Here is a 17,573-nt window from a genome sequence, read left to right on the forward strand (position 1 = left end):
CTAAATTAAATCTATGTATTTGGTACAAATGGCTTCCTGGCATTTAAAGAAAGAACTTACTACAGGAAATGTTTTTAAATAAGAACTTTTTAATAGCATTAACATCAACATCTCAATTACATGCAACAAATGGAAAGTTAAACTGGCCAATTCTGATTTTCGAATACTCTATAATGGAAACTATGGAAAACATGTCACTGAAAACAGTATCATATTTCAGGCTTAATGTTTTGAAAGCTGAATGCTTCAAGTTCTGCTTCTGAAATGTACTGTATGTACAAAAATACAAGTAAGTAGGTAAATACAGTATCTTAAGTATCCAGATATGAGAAAAGTGCGCAAAAAGGTTAAAAACTGTGACAGAATGTTCAGACCTTGTTCTTTTCCTTTTGGAAAAAGTAAACAAATAGTAGTGAATTTGAAAAATTAGTGTGCATAGAGGAAGGTGTGTGTGTGAAAATGTGGTATGAAAAGAAAACATGAACATTTTGCCCTTTATTTTAGCTTTAGAAAAAAATCAAAATGCAAGTTTTGCAACGTTCATTGCCTTTAGTTTCAATGGTATATACATTTTAATAACTGAGTAAACATAAAAGCTGTGTTTAATGATTTCTCTTTTCCCCTCCCCCTCAAGGGAATTTGCTGTTCTCATTCAAAAAAATCTCATAGGTTGATGGAAAATAACTCTTTTTGAACCTAAAAATAGAAAAGCAAATAATACTGTCTTGAATTAAATCAAGCAACCTTGATCAAACAATTAACTCAGCCTCTATTAAATCAATATTTGCTGATGCTAATACTGGAGCTACTTCCAGCAGTTGGAATTACAGCCACTGATTTGGTATCTTTATTACTAGTAATTAGGTTGCTGTCTTTCCCCAGTACTACTTTTCAAAGCTAGTACAGTACTTGGCTGACTTGTAGCAGCTGACCTAGGTGATACCTGTATTACACACTCGATGTGCTGCTGAAGGTTCTTTACAATGCTTGGAGGCCCTCTCTGGTGTTGTGATTCCACAGGCATTTAGGTTGTTCAGGGACACATTGCCACAGCCCAGCTTGGATCAATTTGTTGTAGAACACAGCTTCAAGCTACTTTGGCAAAACACTTTTTTATGATGTGAATGAACATCAGGGAGAATTCCTTCTGTTATAATATCAATGTATTCCACTTAGAATTTTTCTTAAGGTACCACTGCAGTGCTGCTTCTGTGGCAGCTTTAGTTCACAATGGGTTCTTGTCCTCCTGGTACTGTTCTGAACTGTCCATCCTTAGCAGCACTTCTAGTGGAGCACTTAACTGTGACAAATTAGGAATTAATTTGCTCTGATGTGCTAACGTGACCATGAAGCTCTCTACAAGACCTTTATTTATTCTCTTTTCATTTCCATAATACATTCTTTGCTTCCTGGATCTGATTATGTTCTTTTGGCTATTAAGTTCTCCTTAAACAGTCTTATCTAGTACAGGCTGATCAGATGATTGCTCTTGTTAGGCCAAGGACTTTCTTTGGCATGCTTTCAGGATTGCAGTAGCATCTCCATGTACATTTTGGTCTTGGGTTAGCTGATCATTATTCTGTCATTCTCCTAATACTGGAGGATGTTTTGATTCAAATTCCAGAATTATGTAATCCAATATATACCTAATGAACAGATGTACAAAATGGAAGATTTAAGAGCAAAGTCACAATAAGAACAAATAATTAAGCTTGATAATGGATTACTATGTAACTATTACTACAGGGCATGAGATTAGACCTTAATCTTCCATTTCAACCTTTTGAAATTTTCTATGTTCATCATTTGCTGTAGTTGATAGAGCGTGTGAAAAAACTTATTTTGCATCCAAACCTGAGATTACTTTGCGTTCTAGAATCATAGAATGGTTCGGGTTTGAAGGGACTTTAAAGATCATCTAACTCCAACCCCCCTGCCGTAAGCAGGGACACCTCCCTCTGGATCATGTTGGCCGAAGCCCTGTCCAGCCTGGCCTTGAACACCTCAGGGGATGCTTCTCTGGGCAACCAGTTCCAGTGCCTCACTATCAGTACAATGAAGAACTTCTTCATAATGCCTCATCTAAATCTATCCTCTTTTAGTTTAAGACCATTCCCCCTTGTCCTATCATTATCTACCTGAGCTAAGAGTCCTTCTCCATCCTTTTTATAAGACCCCTTTAAGTACTGAAAGGCCGAAATGCGATCTCCCCGGAGCCTTCTTCAGGCTGAACAACCCCATCTCTCTTAGCCTTTCTTCATAGCAGAGGTGCTCCAGCCCTCTGATCATCCTTGTGGCCCTCCTCTGGACTCACTATTAACAAGTCCACATCTTTCTTACGCAGGGGGGCAGACCTGGATGCAGCACTCCAGGTGGGGTCTCATGAGGGCAGAGCAGAGGGGGACAATCACCTCCCTTCACCTGCTAGTCACATCTCTGTTGATGCAGCTCAGGGCACAGTTGGCCTTTTGGGCTGCAAGCGTGAACTGTTGGCTCACGTCAAGCTTTTCATCCTCCAGAACCTCCAAGTCCTTCTCTGCAGGGATTCTCTCAATTAGTTCTTCTCCCATTCTGTGTTCCTGTCTGGGTTTGCCCAACCCTAGGTGCAGCACCTTGCACTTGGCCTTGTTGAACCTCATTAGGTTCACATGGGCCCACTTCTCCAGCCTGTCCAAGTCCCTTTGGATGGCCTCTCTTCCTTTGGTATCAGCCTCATCACTCAGCTTGGTGTCATCAAAGTTGGTGAGGTTGCACTTGATCCCACTGTATATGTCATTGATGAAGATATTGAAAAGCAGCAGTCCCAAGGTGGTCCCTAGAGGGAGACCACTTGTTACCAGCCTCCACCTGGACAGGGAGCTGTTGACCGCTACTCTCTGGGTGGGGCCATCAACCCAATTCCTTATCCACAAACTGGTCCACCCTTCAAATCCATATATTTCCGATTCAGAGGTTAGGATGTCATGTGGGACCATGACAAAAGCCTTAGAGAAGTCCAGGTAAATGACATCAGCTGGTCTTCCCTTATTGACTGATGCAGTTGCTCCATCACAGAAGGACTCCAGTCTGGTCAGGCATGATTTACCCTCAGTGAAGCCATGCTGGCTGTCTCAGATCACCTACTTGTCCTTCTTGTGCCTTAGCATTGCCTCTAACAGGATTCATTCCATGATCTTGCCAGGCACAGAGGTGAGGTTCACCAGTCTGTAGTTCCTCAGGTCCTCCTTTCTACCCTTTTTCCAGTCACTGGGGACTCCACTTCACTGCCCTGATTTTTCAAATATGATGGAGAGGGCCTTGGCAACTACACGGCCAAGTCTCTCAGGACCCTGGGATGCATGTCATCAGGGCCCATAGACTTGTGGTTGTTGTTTCAGGAAGTCCCGAACTTGCTCTTTGCTTACAGTGGGAGGGATTCTGCTCTGCCAGTCCTGCCCAGTGTCAGGGACAGAGAGATGTGGGAAGCCTGATGACTAGTGAAGACTGAGACAAAAAAGTTAAGTACCTCTGCCTTCTCTGCATCTGTCATTACCTGTTCTCCATCTCCATTTGTCAGAGGTGCTACACTCTCTCTGGTCTTTCTTTTGCAGCCAAAGTACTTGTAGAACCCCTTCTTAGTCTTTGCATCCATGGCCATGCTTAGTTTTGTCATTGCCTTGGCTTTCCTGATCCTGCCCCTGCACATCCGGACAGCATTTCTGTATTCTTCCCAGGGCACATGGCCCTGTTTCTACCATCTACATCCATCTGTGCATTTCCTTCTCTTGCGTAAGTTTGACCAGAAGGTCCTTCCTTATTCAGCCATGCCAGTTTCCTACCTTCCCTGCTTGATTTATTGTATATTAGAATACAGAGCTCTTGCTCTCTAAGCAAAATATCCTTAAGGAGTTGCCAGCTGTGACCAGATTCTCTGTCCCTAAGGACCTTGTCCCATGGGATCTCATTCACTAATTCTTTGAACAGCTGGAAGTAGGCTCTTCTGAAGTTCAGGATCCTGACTTTGCTCCTTGCTAGGCCATATCCCTCAAGATTACAAACTCAATCAGGGCGTGGTCACTGCAACCCAGGCTTAAACCTTTTAATGTTGAAATCAAGTAAGTTAGTCTCTTAAGGCTAATGATCTTCAACTGTTATTCTCAAAATTAGGTGTTAAAGACATCAGCTTCTTACACACTTAAGACCTACATGTTTTTAGCTCATCTGTTATGTGTTCAGGGTTTACATTTGCTTAATGACATCAAGCTTCACTGCCAAAGCAAATTTAAGGATTTTTCTTAGTAGTGACGGAAATTTGTTATACGTATTTCTAGCTACATACTGAGTTCTTCTCTATAGACAATATAGGAAGAAGAGAAAAAAAATACATTATTCTTGAATCTATACTCATTAGCAAAAAGCATCCTGATCCGAAATGTGGGTCCATGAGTAAGATTAAAAGGTGGATTCTTTTCCCTTTAAAAAATAGGCTATAAGGAAAATTGCTATAAGATAAATTATCAAACTGTTCCTTTTGTCTATGCCCAGACCAGTGAGGAAAATACTCTAAGGAACATATGACTTGGAGGCTACTGTGTTATTTGGGAATTTTAATTTTTATTATTTTGTACAAAACCTAGTATATGAAGTATTGCATTTAATGGTATGACACATAGTTGTGATCAGGAAAAAAAAAAAAAAGAAAACGTTTTGGTATAACAGTTTGTGAACTTGGAAATGCTCTTTCTTTTAATTTACATATGATAACCTTTTTTCAAAGTTACTACTAAGAAGGATGTCACCTTAGTGTCATTTTTCATTTAAAAATGCAGGTGCAATGGTATTTAGTAGTGAGAGAAAGGAAAAGACCACATGCCTGTAATAGAGAATATATAGGTCACTCATGAAACTATGAGAACCTGGATAATAAGAAAGTCTGGCAAATGCTGAGTATTATAACATCGGCTTTGTAGACACCTTAATATTTGTTTCAGCTACTTTGTGAGGACTTTTTTTTGAGATACAGAGATAGCTTTCTTCTCTGTACTACTTCATTAGCAGTCATCCAGGCTTACCAGGCAGCTTCTTGTCTGTTTCTGTTATGTATTTGAAATGAAGTACCAGTGTATAGCTTTTATAGGATATTCAGTACAGATCTTTACAAGAGATACAGAATCTTTGTACATACAGAATCTATACAGAATTCTATACAGAATCTTTAAAACATTTTAATTTAAATAATTTTTATAAGAATGGTTATATTTTGTAGCTAAATTCAGCATTTCCGAGATGCAGTTTCTTACAGTATTTAAGAGCCTTTTTTGTTATATAAAATCATGTATTGTGTTACAGGGATGCAGCTTTCAGGGGTGGGCAGGAGGGTTGTTATCAGTAATGTAACTTTATTATACCATAATACAGTCAGACTGATACAATCATTTTGTTTAATTGCAGATTGGCAAAAGAAAAACTTATGTACGAAAAAGAAGCAAAACAACAAGAAGAAAAGATTGAAAAAATGAAAGCTGAAGCATGTGATGATTATGGAATAAAGAAGCAGGTAAACTATCCCAAAACTTGTAAAATCCTTCTTTGCTTTAATTTAATCATTGTCATCCTTAAACAAAAAAACTCATGTACTTTTTTCAGACTCCTCCAGATTAAAATCCTATCAATTACGAAAGTCACAATATGCATTTGTGAAAAATTCCTGCCCTCCAGAACCCTTAACTATAAGGAGACTTGGGTATAGATTATTTACCACTTGGTACCAAATGGCTATCACTAACAATGAATATCAGGCTATCGTGAACTCCCATTCTCAGAAATACTGTCATCCTGAAAATAAACGTTCTGGATGCATTTAAGTGCAATTGTTACTGTGAAGTGAGAATACACTAGAATTGAAATGTTTCTTCTTTGTATGCTATTATCAGTTTGTTGAAATCACAGACCTCTAAGGGAGAGCAATGGGTATGCGCCTGTCCTAGCAGTTGCTGAGGTTTGTAGTGAAGGCACTAACTAGCAAGGTGCATGCTGTAGTTAGGTGTGCTCAAGGGTGTCATTTACAGTCACTGTTAAAACAGAATGTTGTCTTTGAACAACTTTTTTTTCCTAGGTGTTTTCTCTTAAGTCTTCACTGAAACTATAAATAAAACATACTTTCACTCATAGGCTGGTTTCACTAGTTTGGTGGCCTCATGTTATAAAACCTCCTGTTGTCCTATCTTCATTTTAGAACAGGTGAAACAAAACCCAAATATAAAAATAAATTAAAAAAAAAAAGGAAAAAGTCCTTTTAAAACAAGGTAAAACATGTAATAAATTCAGATTTCAGTTCATGTGTGCATGTCTGTTCTTGTTTTCACTGTGATATGGGAAAGAAATACAAACATGAAATTTCTGTAAGACGTATTTCTAGAGTTGTAAGACATTGTATTTCTAGAGTTGAGCTGTCTCTGCCTCACCACTGAGACTCCTACAGAAACAGTAATATTCCTGAAGATCTGCTGATGCTAACAAGAACTAGTGAATGCAATTCCCATTTTTAGTGTCTCACATCTGTCAGATTATTTGATTGTACCATGGTATTTCCTCAGTGACATGCAAGAAATCACTGAAGTGAAATCCAGTGGAGTCTGTGAACTTTTGCTGTGAAATGAAATGTTACACACTACTTGAAAGTGTTCTCAGAGACCACTGACAAAAGTCTTCAAAGAGAATGGTCTAAATTCATTCAGCACTGCCTGAATTGAAAAGCAATCCCTGCAATGATATCTGTTCTTATAGTGTGCTCTACATTTGGAAAGTTGTATTTTTAGGTTAGGAAGAACCTGGAGGCTTAAAACCAGTGTACACACTTGTCATAAGGTGAAATCTCTTACACTAAACAAAATTATAAAATATCAGGAGAGCTTGCTCAAAAACATATTTTGGATGGACTTAGTATTTTGAGAAGTTTTTTTTAAAAAAAAAAAAAACAAACAACACGGTCAAACATTTAAAGGATCGTTTTTAGTTAATATCGCCCTAATCTTAGTTTATTTAAAAATATGGCTATAGTCTTTGTTTCAGTAATTAAAAGTACCATTTGTGAGATCACAGAATTGTTTTAAGTTAGGAAGGACTTTTGGAAGTCATCTGTTTCAGCCCCCCTACTGAAGCAGGGCCACCTAGAGCACGTTGCCTGGGACCATATCCAGATGCCTTTTGAAAACCTCCGAGGAGGGAGACTCCACGACCTCTCTTGGCAACCTGTTCCATCACTCCATCACTCAGAGTAAAGAAGTACTTCCTGATGTTCAGGTGGAACCTCTCGTGTTCCAGTTTGTGCCCATTGTCTAGTACTGGGCACCACTGAGAAGAACCAGTCTCAGCCATCTTTGTACCTTCCCTTCATTGGTATACATTGGTAAGATCCCACCTCAGTCTTTTCGCTGGGCTGAACAGCCCCAACTCTCTGACTGTCCTCACAGGAGATGTGATCTGGTTTCTTCATCATCTTCCCGGCCCTTTATCAGACTCTTTTCAGGATGTTCATGTCTCTCTTGTACTAAGTAGCCTAGCATGGGAGGCAGTACTACAGCAGTGTGGCCTCACCAACACTGAGTTGGAAGGATCACCTCCCTAAACTTGCTTTGACAAATGCAGCCTAAGATACCACTAGCTTTCTTTCTGAGTGCTGGCTCATGTTCATCTTGGTGTCTACCAGGACTCACAGGTCCTTTTCTGCAGAGCTTTCCAGCAGGGTGGATGCCAGTATGTACTAGTGCCTGTTCCTCATCAGGCACTGGACTTTGCACCTTTCCTTAGTGAACTTTGAGGTTTCTGCCAGCCTGTTTCTCGAGCCTGTTGAGGTTCCTCTGGATGGTAGCACAACCCCTGTAATGTATCTGCTAGTCTTGCACTGTCTGCAAACTTGCTGAGGGTGAGCTGTGCACTATTATCCAGATCATTAACTATGTTAAGCAGGACTGTTCCAGTATTGACCACTGGAATACTTACTCATTACTGGCCTCCAACTAGACTTTGTGCCACTGATTGCTGCCCTCTGGGTCCAGCCATTCAGCCTCACTGTCTGCTCATCCAACCCATATGTCAGCTTCTTTATATGGATGTGAGACACAGAATCTCAGAATTTCTAGGTTGGAAAAGACCTCAAGATCATCGAGTCCAACCTCTGACCTAACACTAACAGTCCTCCACTAAAACAACACCATCAAAGGCCTTACTGAAGTCCAGGTAGAAAATATCCACTGCTCTCCCTTCATCCACCAAGCTGGTCATTTCATCATAGAAGCTGATCAGGTTGGCAAAGCGTGACTTCACCATGGTGAATCCATGCAGACTACTCTGAAGATTTTCTTGTCATTTAATGGGAAAGGATAGGAATTAATTCAATCATTTGAGATTATGAAAATAATTTTAACTATTATTTTAGCTGAGGTATCAGTTAATAGGTAAGTATATACAGATACGTGTCAATCCATAGTTGAAGGAGGAAGGCTTAAAAAGCTTAAAACCATTACTTTCCTCTTAATGAACCATTAATTTCATTTAACTTTCTAGTTAGAACCCTGCAATAGAATATGGGTTACCAGTACAGAAGTGACTAAGGAAGATTTTACTTTAAAAAGAATAATCACATTCCTACATCATAGTCAGACTTCAGTGCGTGTCTGGTCTGCAAGAAGGCATCAGTCCCTCTGTAGAACAATAGTTAGGGTTTGACTTAGTGTTTTTCTTCTAACTCATTAGGTAGTGTGGCAACTTGTGGTTCCTGCAAACTCAAGTGATCTCTAGCAGAGACAGTGACCAAACTGGGTTGTTGACAGTTGCTGGGTGCTAGCCTTCAGCTGCAGAAGGACTAATTTAATGAAGAGCAGGTTCAGTATCTGAGAAACAAAAAGGAGAGTTCACTCTCCATGCTAGTATGCTCTGACCAAGAATATAATTCAAAGACTTAGTATAGTACCGTTGTTCCTGGCGCACATTGTATTTATACTACTTGCTGTATTTCAGCTCATGTACTAAGAAAGAACTATGTGTGGTAGAATGTGTATCCCAGGGAAAGAATCTCTAGTATAATAGGGCAAGGAAGCTCTTTCTTTCCTATTACTTACAGCTTATTTAAATATATAAATAAAAAAACAACTCTGCAGTACCTACTTTTATAGATAAAAAGACAGATGAGAAGTATAGAAATAGGGGAAAACTTATAACAATTTATTTTGGCTAAATTGTCAGATAAAAAAGAAGTCATAATAAACGAAGAGCAGTATGAAGGGGAAAATATATGAGGAAAGAGAAATTCTAAGTATCTTTGTAAGATACTAAACTGAAAATAGGCTTATTAAAAACTGAACTCAAGTAATTTATACAAAAATTTGGAATAAAAAAGTTTATAGACTTCTGAAGCATTCTACTAAATTCAAATTCTGAATTTAGTTTCTGTAAAGAGTCATTAAGAGCCCTGATTGCAGAAAGCAATGCAACTGTACTTCTGTGTTTTGTTTTCTTTTTCTTGTAACAAAGCCTGAGTTTCTACACAGTTGTAATGGTTTTCCATATATGAAGTCTTCACAGAGGGTTTCATGATCTTTATCTTCTTTATCTATAATAGAAGCTTCACACTGCAGTCAATTATGAGAGTAGACTAATGTTAGGGACCAGTAGTTTTCTGTATTTCTGTGGCTGTTGATTTGTACTGGGTACAGATTACATCCTTTCCCATCTAATGCTTTTATCTCAAGGCTTATGAATGTGCAAAAAAATGGGGTATCTACTCTGTTTCCTCTCAATGGGATTGTCGATCTACTTCAGAGTTCTTGTTAACTGTAAGAGTTTTTATTGATAACAAATTACCTTTTTTATTAATAGTTATCTTACAGTTCCAAGTTACTTCTAATATAATGTCATTTCCAGATGAATTAAAACTCTAATGGACTTAACATAGAATTTAATATCTGCATGACAGAGTACGTACAGTTTTGCTAGTATAGTTTTTTACACGTATTAATGAAAACAGCAATATTTTTCTTGCTTTGTTGAGATGGAGGCAGACTATTTCCTGAAACAGCTAACAAAAATGCTTACCACAAAGAAGGCTAATATCCGGGGCTGCATTAAGCAAAGCATTGCCAGCAGGTTGAGAGAGGTGATCCCTTCCCCCCCCCACCTCAGCATCGATGAGGTCGCACCTGTGTGGTACTGTCTGCAGTTCTGGGCTCCTCAGTACAAGAGAGACATGGACATCCTGGAGAGAGTCCAACAAGGGGACATGAAAATAATGAGGGAACCAGAGCCTCTCTCCTATGAAAAGAGGCTGTGAGAATAGCTGAAGGGAGACTGCAATGAAGATGGAGCCAGGCTGTTTTCACTTGTGCTCAGTGCCAGGACAAGAGGCAGTGGCCTCAGACTGGAACACGGGAGGTTTTCCCTGAACACCAGGCAGCACTTCTGTGCTGTGCATGTGATGGAGCACTGGCACAGGCTGCCCAGAGAGGTTGTAGAATCTCCCTCCTTTGGAATACTTAGAAGCAACCTAGGTGTGGTCCTGGGCCTTGAGCAGGTGATTAGACAAATTGACCTCGGGTAGTCCCTCCCACCTTAAATCATCTGTTGTTAAGATTATCTGTTTTCAGTTGCGCAACAGTCAAAGTGCATGTGATTGTGAGACAGTATGTAAAAGGATGAACACACACACATGTACTCATGTTCATTTAATTCATATATAAATATATGACTCATTCACATTGCTGATTTTTCTTAGCCTTTTATGTTTAGAACACCTTTCCTGTCATATTAAACATTGTCACCATACCCTGTGGCATAGTAGCTTATTGGAGTTTCTTCTAAGATCAAGGAATAATAGATAACCCCATAAGGTCTTTCCTGTTGTTTGAAAACAACTTGTGGATCAGCACATGACAAAATCTCTTATTTAGTTGTGGGTCACCTGAAAAGAAAAACAGAATCTGCTTTCACCTTCTTGAAGCCAATAAAATTTGTCCCCATTATATTGTACAGGTCAGTCAGGCTCAGCAAAATTGCTTCCTGTTGCAGAGTACTTGGTATTGACGCTCATAATCAGTTACTTTTATTGCTGTTCTTAAAGTTAACAAAAATCTGATGTTCTAATATGAGTGCTTGGCGATTCAAAAAGTCAACAATCTTTCTCATCTAAGCAGTTCTGATCTGCCTAGGTAAGTTGAAATAGTGCCTTTGAACTTTTATTATGGGGCCTCTTAAATCATAGAATCATAGAGTGGTTTGGGTTGGAAGCGACCTTGAAGATTGTCTTGTTCCAACCCCCCTGCCATGGGCAGGGACACTTCCCGCCAGCCCAGGTTACCCAAAGCCCCATCCAGCCTGGCCTTGAACGCTTAGAAGGATGGGGCATCCACAGCTTCTCCAAGCAGCCTGTGCCAGTGCCTCATCGCCCTCTGAGTGAAGAATTTCTTCCTAGCCTCTAATCTAAGTCTCCCCTATTTTAGTTTAAAACCATTTCCCCATGTCTTATCGTTATTTGCCTGAGCAAAAAGTTGCATCTCCATCTTCTCATCTTAAAGACGTCTTTAAGTACTGAAAACCTGCAGTGAGGAAGCCTTCTCTTCCATAGCCTGAACAGCCCCAGCTCTCTCAGTCTTTCTTCGTAGCAGAGGTGCTCCAGCACTCTGATCATTTTCATGGCCCTCCCCTGGACCTGTTGTAAGATCCCTGCATCTTTATTGTGCTTGGGGGCCCCAGACCTGGTGTGGTGGTTGAGCCCTTCTCTGCAGGGCTGCTCTCAGTGAGTTCTTCTGTTGGTCTGTGCTCATGTCTGGGATTGCCCCAGCCCATGTGCAGCACCTTGCACTTGGCCTTGTTGAACCTTATGCAGTGGGCACCTCATGGGCCCACTTCTTAAGTTTGTTCAGGTCCCTTTGGATGGCATCTCTTCCTTCTTTGGTATCAGCCTCACCACTCAGCTTAATGTCATCTGTAAACTTGCTGAGGGTGCACTCAGTCACGTTGTCTATGTCATTGATAAATCAAAGTTGCTTATGTCTAAAGCCTCAGCTTATGTGTAAAGCATCCTCAGCTGTTTTCCGTAGAGTTGTGTTTGGCCTTTGTGCTTATTGTGAATAGGTAAAATAGTTGTCTTTTTACTTGTCATGGTGCCCTTCCACTTAATCAACTGCTCTCTGTGTTCGTATTTATTTGGCTTTTCTGTCTGTGGTCCTATTTTATCTGTTATTGCAATCTGGATTGTACGGAAAACGGTTTGAAGGCCATTGATAGTATATTAGGCACACCAGTTCTTTGACATCTGATCCAATTTATGAAAAATCCACGTTGTGTTTAGTAAATAGGCTACATAAACCTCAACAGTTAGAGAGCTCCATCACATCTGAGCAGGCTCCTTTCCGTTGCAAGATGCCAAACATCTGTTCCCTTAGTAGAAATATGTTCAGTCCTGAAAGGCAACTGACTAGAAATGTGGCTGTTTGAAGAGATTTAACTGGCTTCTTAAATACACTTAAAAGAATGGGGACATCATCCTCTCTGTAGTTGCCATAACTCTTCTGGTCCTATGTGCACTTATTGACAACAAATTGAATTTGCTATCTGTATGGTTTTGTGCTTTATTGCTTTGTCTTAACACTTCATTTAACTGCACTTCAGTTACTCCAGTTTTTTAATACTTCTATTTGGCATTGTAATTCACAGAAACCTTGAAGATGTTTATGGTTCTTTGCAAAGTTAGATCAGTTTCATATAATAACTTCTTCCGTGACCTGCTTATAATTTAAACTCCTTAGAGTTCAGTCAGATTGTTTCTAGAGTGTGCTGAGGAGAGAGGGTTGTTCGTTAATTTTCAAAACAGTATGAGAGTAGACACTTTTTTAAATTCCAGCCCTAAAACATATCAATTATTTGAGCTTTAGACTGTGCTTTATTATATACATTTGCAACAGTAAAATGTCTATCTGGAATAATCAGTATTGCTTGAAAAAAGTGTGTGTGTTTTTTGTCTTTTTTTTTTTTTTTTTGTGCAGAAGTTATTAAAATTTGCTTAGGTCATTCAGTAATTAACTTTAATCTTGGTTCCATAAAATCCCTGTTCCATTCTCCAACCATTTGTACCTACAGAAGGTAGTTCCAGGATTTATCTTTCATCTGTTTCATATTGTTGCATAACTGCTGGCAAATATAAATAAAACCCAGTCACCCCTTTTGGATCTCATTCATATTCTGTTTTGAACTGAGGGATTTTGGTAGTTTTGTTCGTTTCTTACAGTAGCCAGGACTGGAGCTTGCAGGTCCTAGATTTGTGTCTTCTCTTCCCAGATCGCTTATGGAGTGGCATATATAAAATAAATGACTAGTTTCCACATCATCCACCAGCTTTAAAATACACAACTAGTTAGCAGTACCATCCGAAGGATATCATCAATGGATATTCTCACTCCCATAGATATTCTTTATAGAAACAAGTTGTAGTACATAAAGCAGAAGGCATCATCTCATGCATTTTGACACACCTCATTCTCTGGAATTTACAAGCCTTTATGTATTTGATTGCTACTGAAAGTGTAATATGCAGAGTGACTAATCATGTTTTTAACACAGTCCAATACTGAGTGCTTAAAAGAAAAATGGTAATGTTGATGAGAATTGTAACTTGAAGGTGCTTAACTTTATTTTAACATATCACCTATATTGCTTTATTAAAGTATATGAATTTTGCCCTAGATTCTCTGAAAATAAGCTAGAAACAAAGTTTTTAAACTCATTCTCTTAATAATGTCTTAAACAGAAAACATAAACATAAGACATCTAAGTACATGAAATAATGTTTTACAACAAGCCTTCCTACAAAACATTCTTAGCCGTAGTTTTTCTTCCATTTTGTGATGATGGTGTTCCCTTTGGTTCCCTTCAGTATGGCAGCTTTAATACTGAAAGTAAAATGAAACACAGGAATGACAGAATGTGGTGAGCCATTTAAAGTGAATACCTTCTGTTGCAGGTTATCGTGAATGCAGAAATGGCTTTGTACTTAAATATCTAACTGATTTTCATCTCTAAATAGATTTAACTTTACTGAACAACTCTGCATACCTTTTCTTCTCAGTGGTTGGATTTCAGATCCAGAAATGTTCCATGAAATAAATGTTCCCTTATATAAATCTGAAGTTGTTTTCTGTAGGAGGAGGCAGGATGTTCAGATTCAGTGGGGTGCCAGTTTAGTAATTTTGTTCAAAGTGCATGGTGAGAATAATCTTTCTCCTAAAATGAAGCACAAGGATAAGTAATAACTTTTTATGCATGATAAGCATCAAAAATATGAGCCTGCTGGTCTTTGCTTTTCATTTTTCTTTACCTTTGTCTTTCAGTCATAGCCTCCTGCAGTGTGCACACAATGTGATCAATAACTCAATAACTTTTTTCATGCAGTAATTATCTCTATGTGGTATTATCTGAACACTGTTTTTCTTTATTACCCAAAAGATGCAGGAGATATTTATATAACCAGCTGATCCCATTTTGGATGAAGCTGCTTTGTGACAGCAGGAGAAAGTTTGTTTTAAATAGCCTTTTTTAACGAATGTTGTATGGAAAGCTTACCAGGCTGTACTTTTCTAAGGGAAAAAATATTGTAAATACTGTTTTCTACTTAATACTTTATAATTAATTAAGCACAAAGTAATGGAAATGTCCTGTAAATTAACAGAGTTTTAAGCAATTATGCTAAGTGAATGTCTTTTACTAAAATAGGTGAAATTTCAGAAAAAAGGTACAATTCTTCTGAAGTTCCTAGATGATGACCAGACTACTGATTTCTCATAGTAAAGACTTGTCTTAAAAAACAACATTTCTCTGTGGAATACATTTTCATTTCATTGGCTTCCAATTTTCACAGGTCGAGATCTTACAAGAGTCACGAATGATGATTCCAGACTGTCAGCGCAGATTAGAAATTGCACATGCAGATCTTACCCAACTACTAGTAAGTATAGCATCAAAAACTACTTACCGTGAAATGCTGATGTGCTTTGATGAACATGGATAAACATACTAGTCTGCAGTGCAATTGCAGCAGAATAGAGCTGGACTGAAAAATACCTTTTGTGGGACCTAAGGCTGGCATCCTGTAACAAATCCCAGTACTCCATCTCAGATAACCATCTACGCAGACTTAGTCTTCAGCCTGTGAAAATTCTATGTGTGCATATTTAATATACTAGAGACAGTCTTTGATGGAATGTATACCAACATTTACTTTAATACTGCTACAGATGACTCAGTTCCTTTGCTACTTACATGATTAGAAAAAATAGTTCACCCACATTAGGTAGTCTTCCTAGTTTTATACAGATGTATACAATATACTGGTAGTGAACTGAAATATTCAAAATCTTTTGCCTACTACTATTATTATGCTGTGGACAAGAAACAAGACAGCAGAGTCATTGCTGAGTACTGCCTCTGTACTATTTATTATTGAGGTGAGCAGCTAGGATGCATTTTTAGGATATGAATACCTGCAGGAATAAACAATATCTTGTACAAATAGATTTACTAAAAATATACTAGGTTTGGCTATTACTATGTTTATTTTAGAAGCTGACTTTTCCCCAAGAATTCTACTACAAAGGTAAATGCTACTGTGAGGCTATAAAATATATACTGTAAATTAAGCTTCAAACACATTTGATGGCTAAAATGCATATCCCTTCTCAGGGGAAAACATAAGGCATCTTGTCCTTTGGTGGTATGCCTCTACTTGTTTCCAAAATAAATGCTCAGAATGTGGCAAGATTTAGGATCCTTCTGCCATTCAGCAAGTTCAGACAGTTAGCTCATTGGCATGCAGAAGTGATGCTGTTGATCTGTACAGCATGCTATTCAAATACAAAATAAGAAATGTGGGGAGTTACTATTGTTGTTAAGAATTTGGAAGTCTTTAAAGGTTGCTTTATTTTCTTAGATGACCGTCAATGTTTTTATTAAAATTAACTGTTTAGTTACATATTTTTTAACTGTCAGACTCTTTAAGCGTTTTTTTAATGGTACTTTTGTTCTGAGTTCCCTTGTACTTACTGTGTCCTTGTTTTTAAATACTTTATTTTATTCAGAGAATAAAATATTCAGAAATATTAATAATTCATAAAAATATTCAGAATATTCAAAAAATAAAGTTATGCACAAGTCAAATCCACTTACACATGACAGATACTATAACAGACCTTAAATAGGACAAAAGAAATTACCTGTGTTTTGAGTCATGTAAAACTAGTGTTTACAATAAGGATATACCCTACATTTCATAATTTACTCCTCAATCACGTTCCAATATCAGTTATTTTTGAAGTACTCAAAAGTTTTGTTTTTAATTCCAGGAAAATGAAAAAGAATTGGAAGAAGCTGAAGAGTATAAAGAAGCACGTTCCATACTAGAGTCGGTGAAGCTGGAAGCTTAGAAGTTTTTCAGTACTCTTTATATGCATTAGCACTGGGTCCATTCCACACCTTTGTTTTACTACAGCTCTATTACTACTGCTGACTTGCTAAGGTTCCCTTTATGCAAACTGGCCTTTCTCTTACTGCAAGATGCATCAAATAAAGGATGTTCTGAAACATCTGTGTGTTCCAAATTCAGGCAAAATAGAAACATCACCAGTTCACCTCAACTACAAAAAGAATTTAAAAAAATAAAAAAAAATCTATTTAATATAAGCTTAAGCTAAGAAATAAAGCACAGTTCAAGTGTTTAGCTATGTAAGGAATGTGAGGTGCTAATAAATACTTTAGAAGCACCTTGTAATTGAAATAATTTCAAGCCATTATAGCATAAAATCTGTACTGAAAGAGGAGATGAACTAAATGACACTTCAAAGTCACCCATTTTTTTCTGTGATGCAGTTAATCTGTAATTTTATCAAGTATTACTCCTTGTTTATCTTTGAGCCTAAGATGGAATTAAGAGCTGATTCCAGACCTTTCTCAATTTGTCTGAGGTTGATTTGTAGAGCCCAATTCACACAATTTCCATTGATCAAAATTAAGTTACTTTTTTCAATAAAAATAATTTTGTAGCTCTTTAGTATGTTGTCAGTTGGATCTGCTTGTAGGAGTGCTGGAGTGAACTCTTCCTGAAATCATAGCTGTTCACCTTGGTCAATGTGACTTTTTTGTACAAAGTTCAAACCCCAGAAGCTGAAAGGAAGCACATGGTAAGGGAATTATTATGCTTGATCTACATGGAAGATCATTAAAACACTCTGTAGAAAAGCTGTGTTCTTTCAGAATGCCTTCTATAAACAGCAAAGAGAAAGCTCTGCTGATGAACAAAAAAGTTTTTTTTATATTAGTTTTTCGAGTTTTAAAGTTTTTTGGCTTGTTCCTTAAGGGCAACACAAAGCAAAGTATACCTTTTGTGTGGTGCTCTATTGAATGCTCTTTATAGATTTTTTTCGTTGTTGTTAGTTTGCCCAAGTTTGTGTAAACTGCAGTTTCATCTACATCTATTTGGCACAATGAAAGTAATGTGTACTTCTCAGTTACTCCTAAGCACTTCTTTGACAGATTATCAGCCCTGCAAGATTTGA

General features: G+C 38.1%; 1 protein-coding gene and 1 long non-coding RNA gene across 2 annotated transcripts in view; one reads left to right on the forward strand and one right to left on the reverse strand.

Annotated features, from left to right (window-relative positions):
- TBCA (tubulin folding cofactor A) overlaps positions 1-17,068 on the forward strand; it is a 35,737-nt gene extending 18,669 nt beyond the window's left edge. Inside the window, exons 2-4 of the mRNA XM_084503560.1 lie at positions 5,431-5,536; positions 14,885-14,971; positions 16,365-17,068. Of these exons, the coding sequence (XP_084359686.1) occupies positions 5,431-5,536; positions 14,885-14,971; positions 16,365-16,445 (274 nt within the window). The 3' untranslated portion in view covers positions 16,446-17,068. The remainder of the gene's footprint in view (positions 1-5,430; positions 5,537-14,884; positions 14,972-16,364) is intronic.
- LOC311426844 lies at positions 12,950-14,874 on the reverse strand. The gene is made up of 2 exons (XR_014687079.1): positions 14,083-14,874; positions 12,950-13,919 (listed from the first exon to the last, which is right to left on the reverse strand). It is a non-coding gene; the product is annotated as an uncharacterized lncRNA (long non-coding RNA).
- Positions 17,069-17,573: the final 505 nt, after the last annotated feature.

This window comes from Aythya ferina, assembly GCF_964211825.1.
Source record: "Aythya ferina genome assembly, chromosome: Z".
NCBI classification, from domain to species: Eukaryota; Metazoa; Chordata; class Aves; order Anseriformes; family Anatidae; genus Aythya; species Aythya ferina.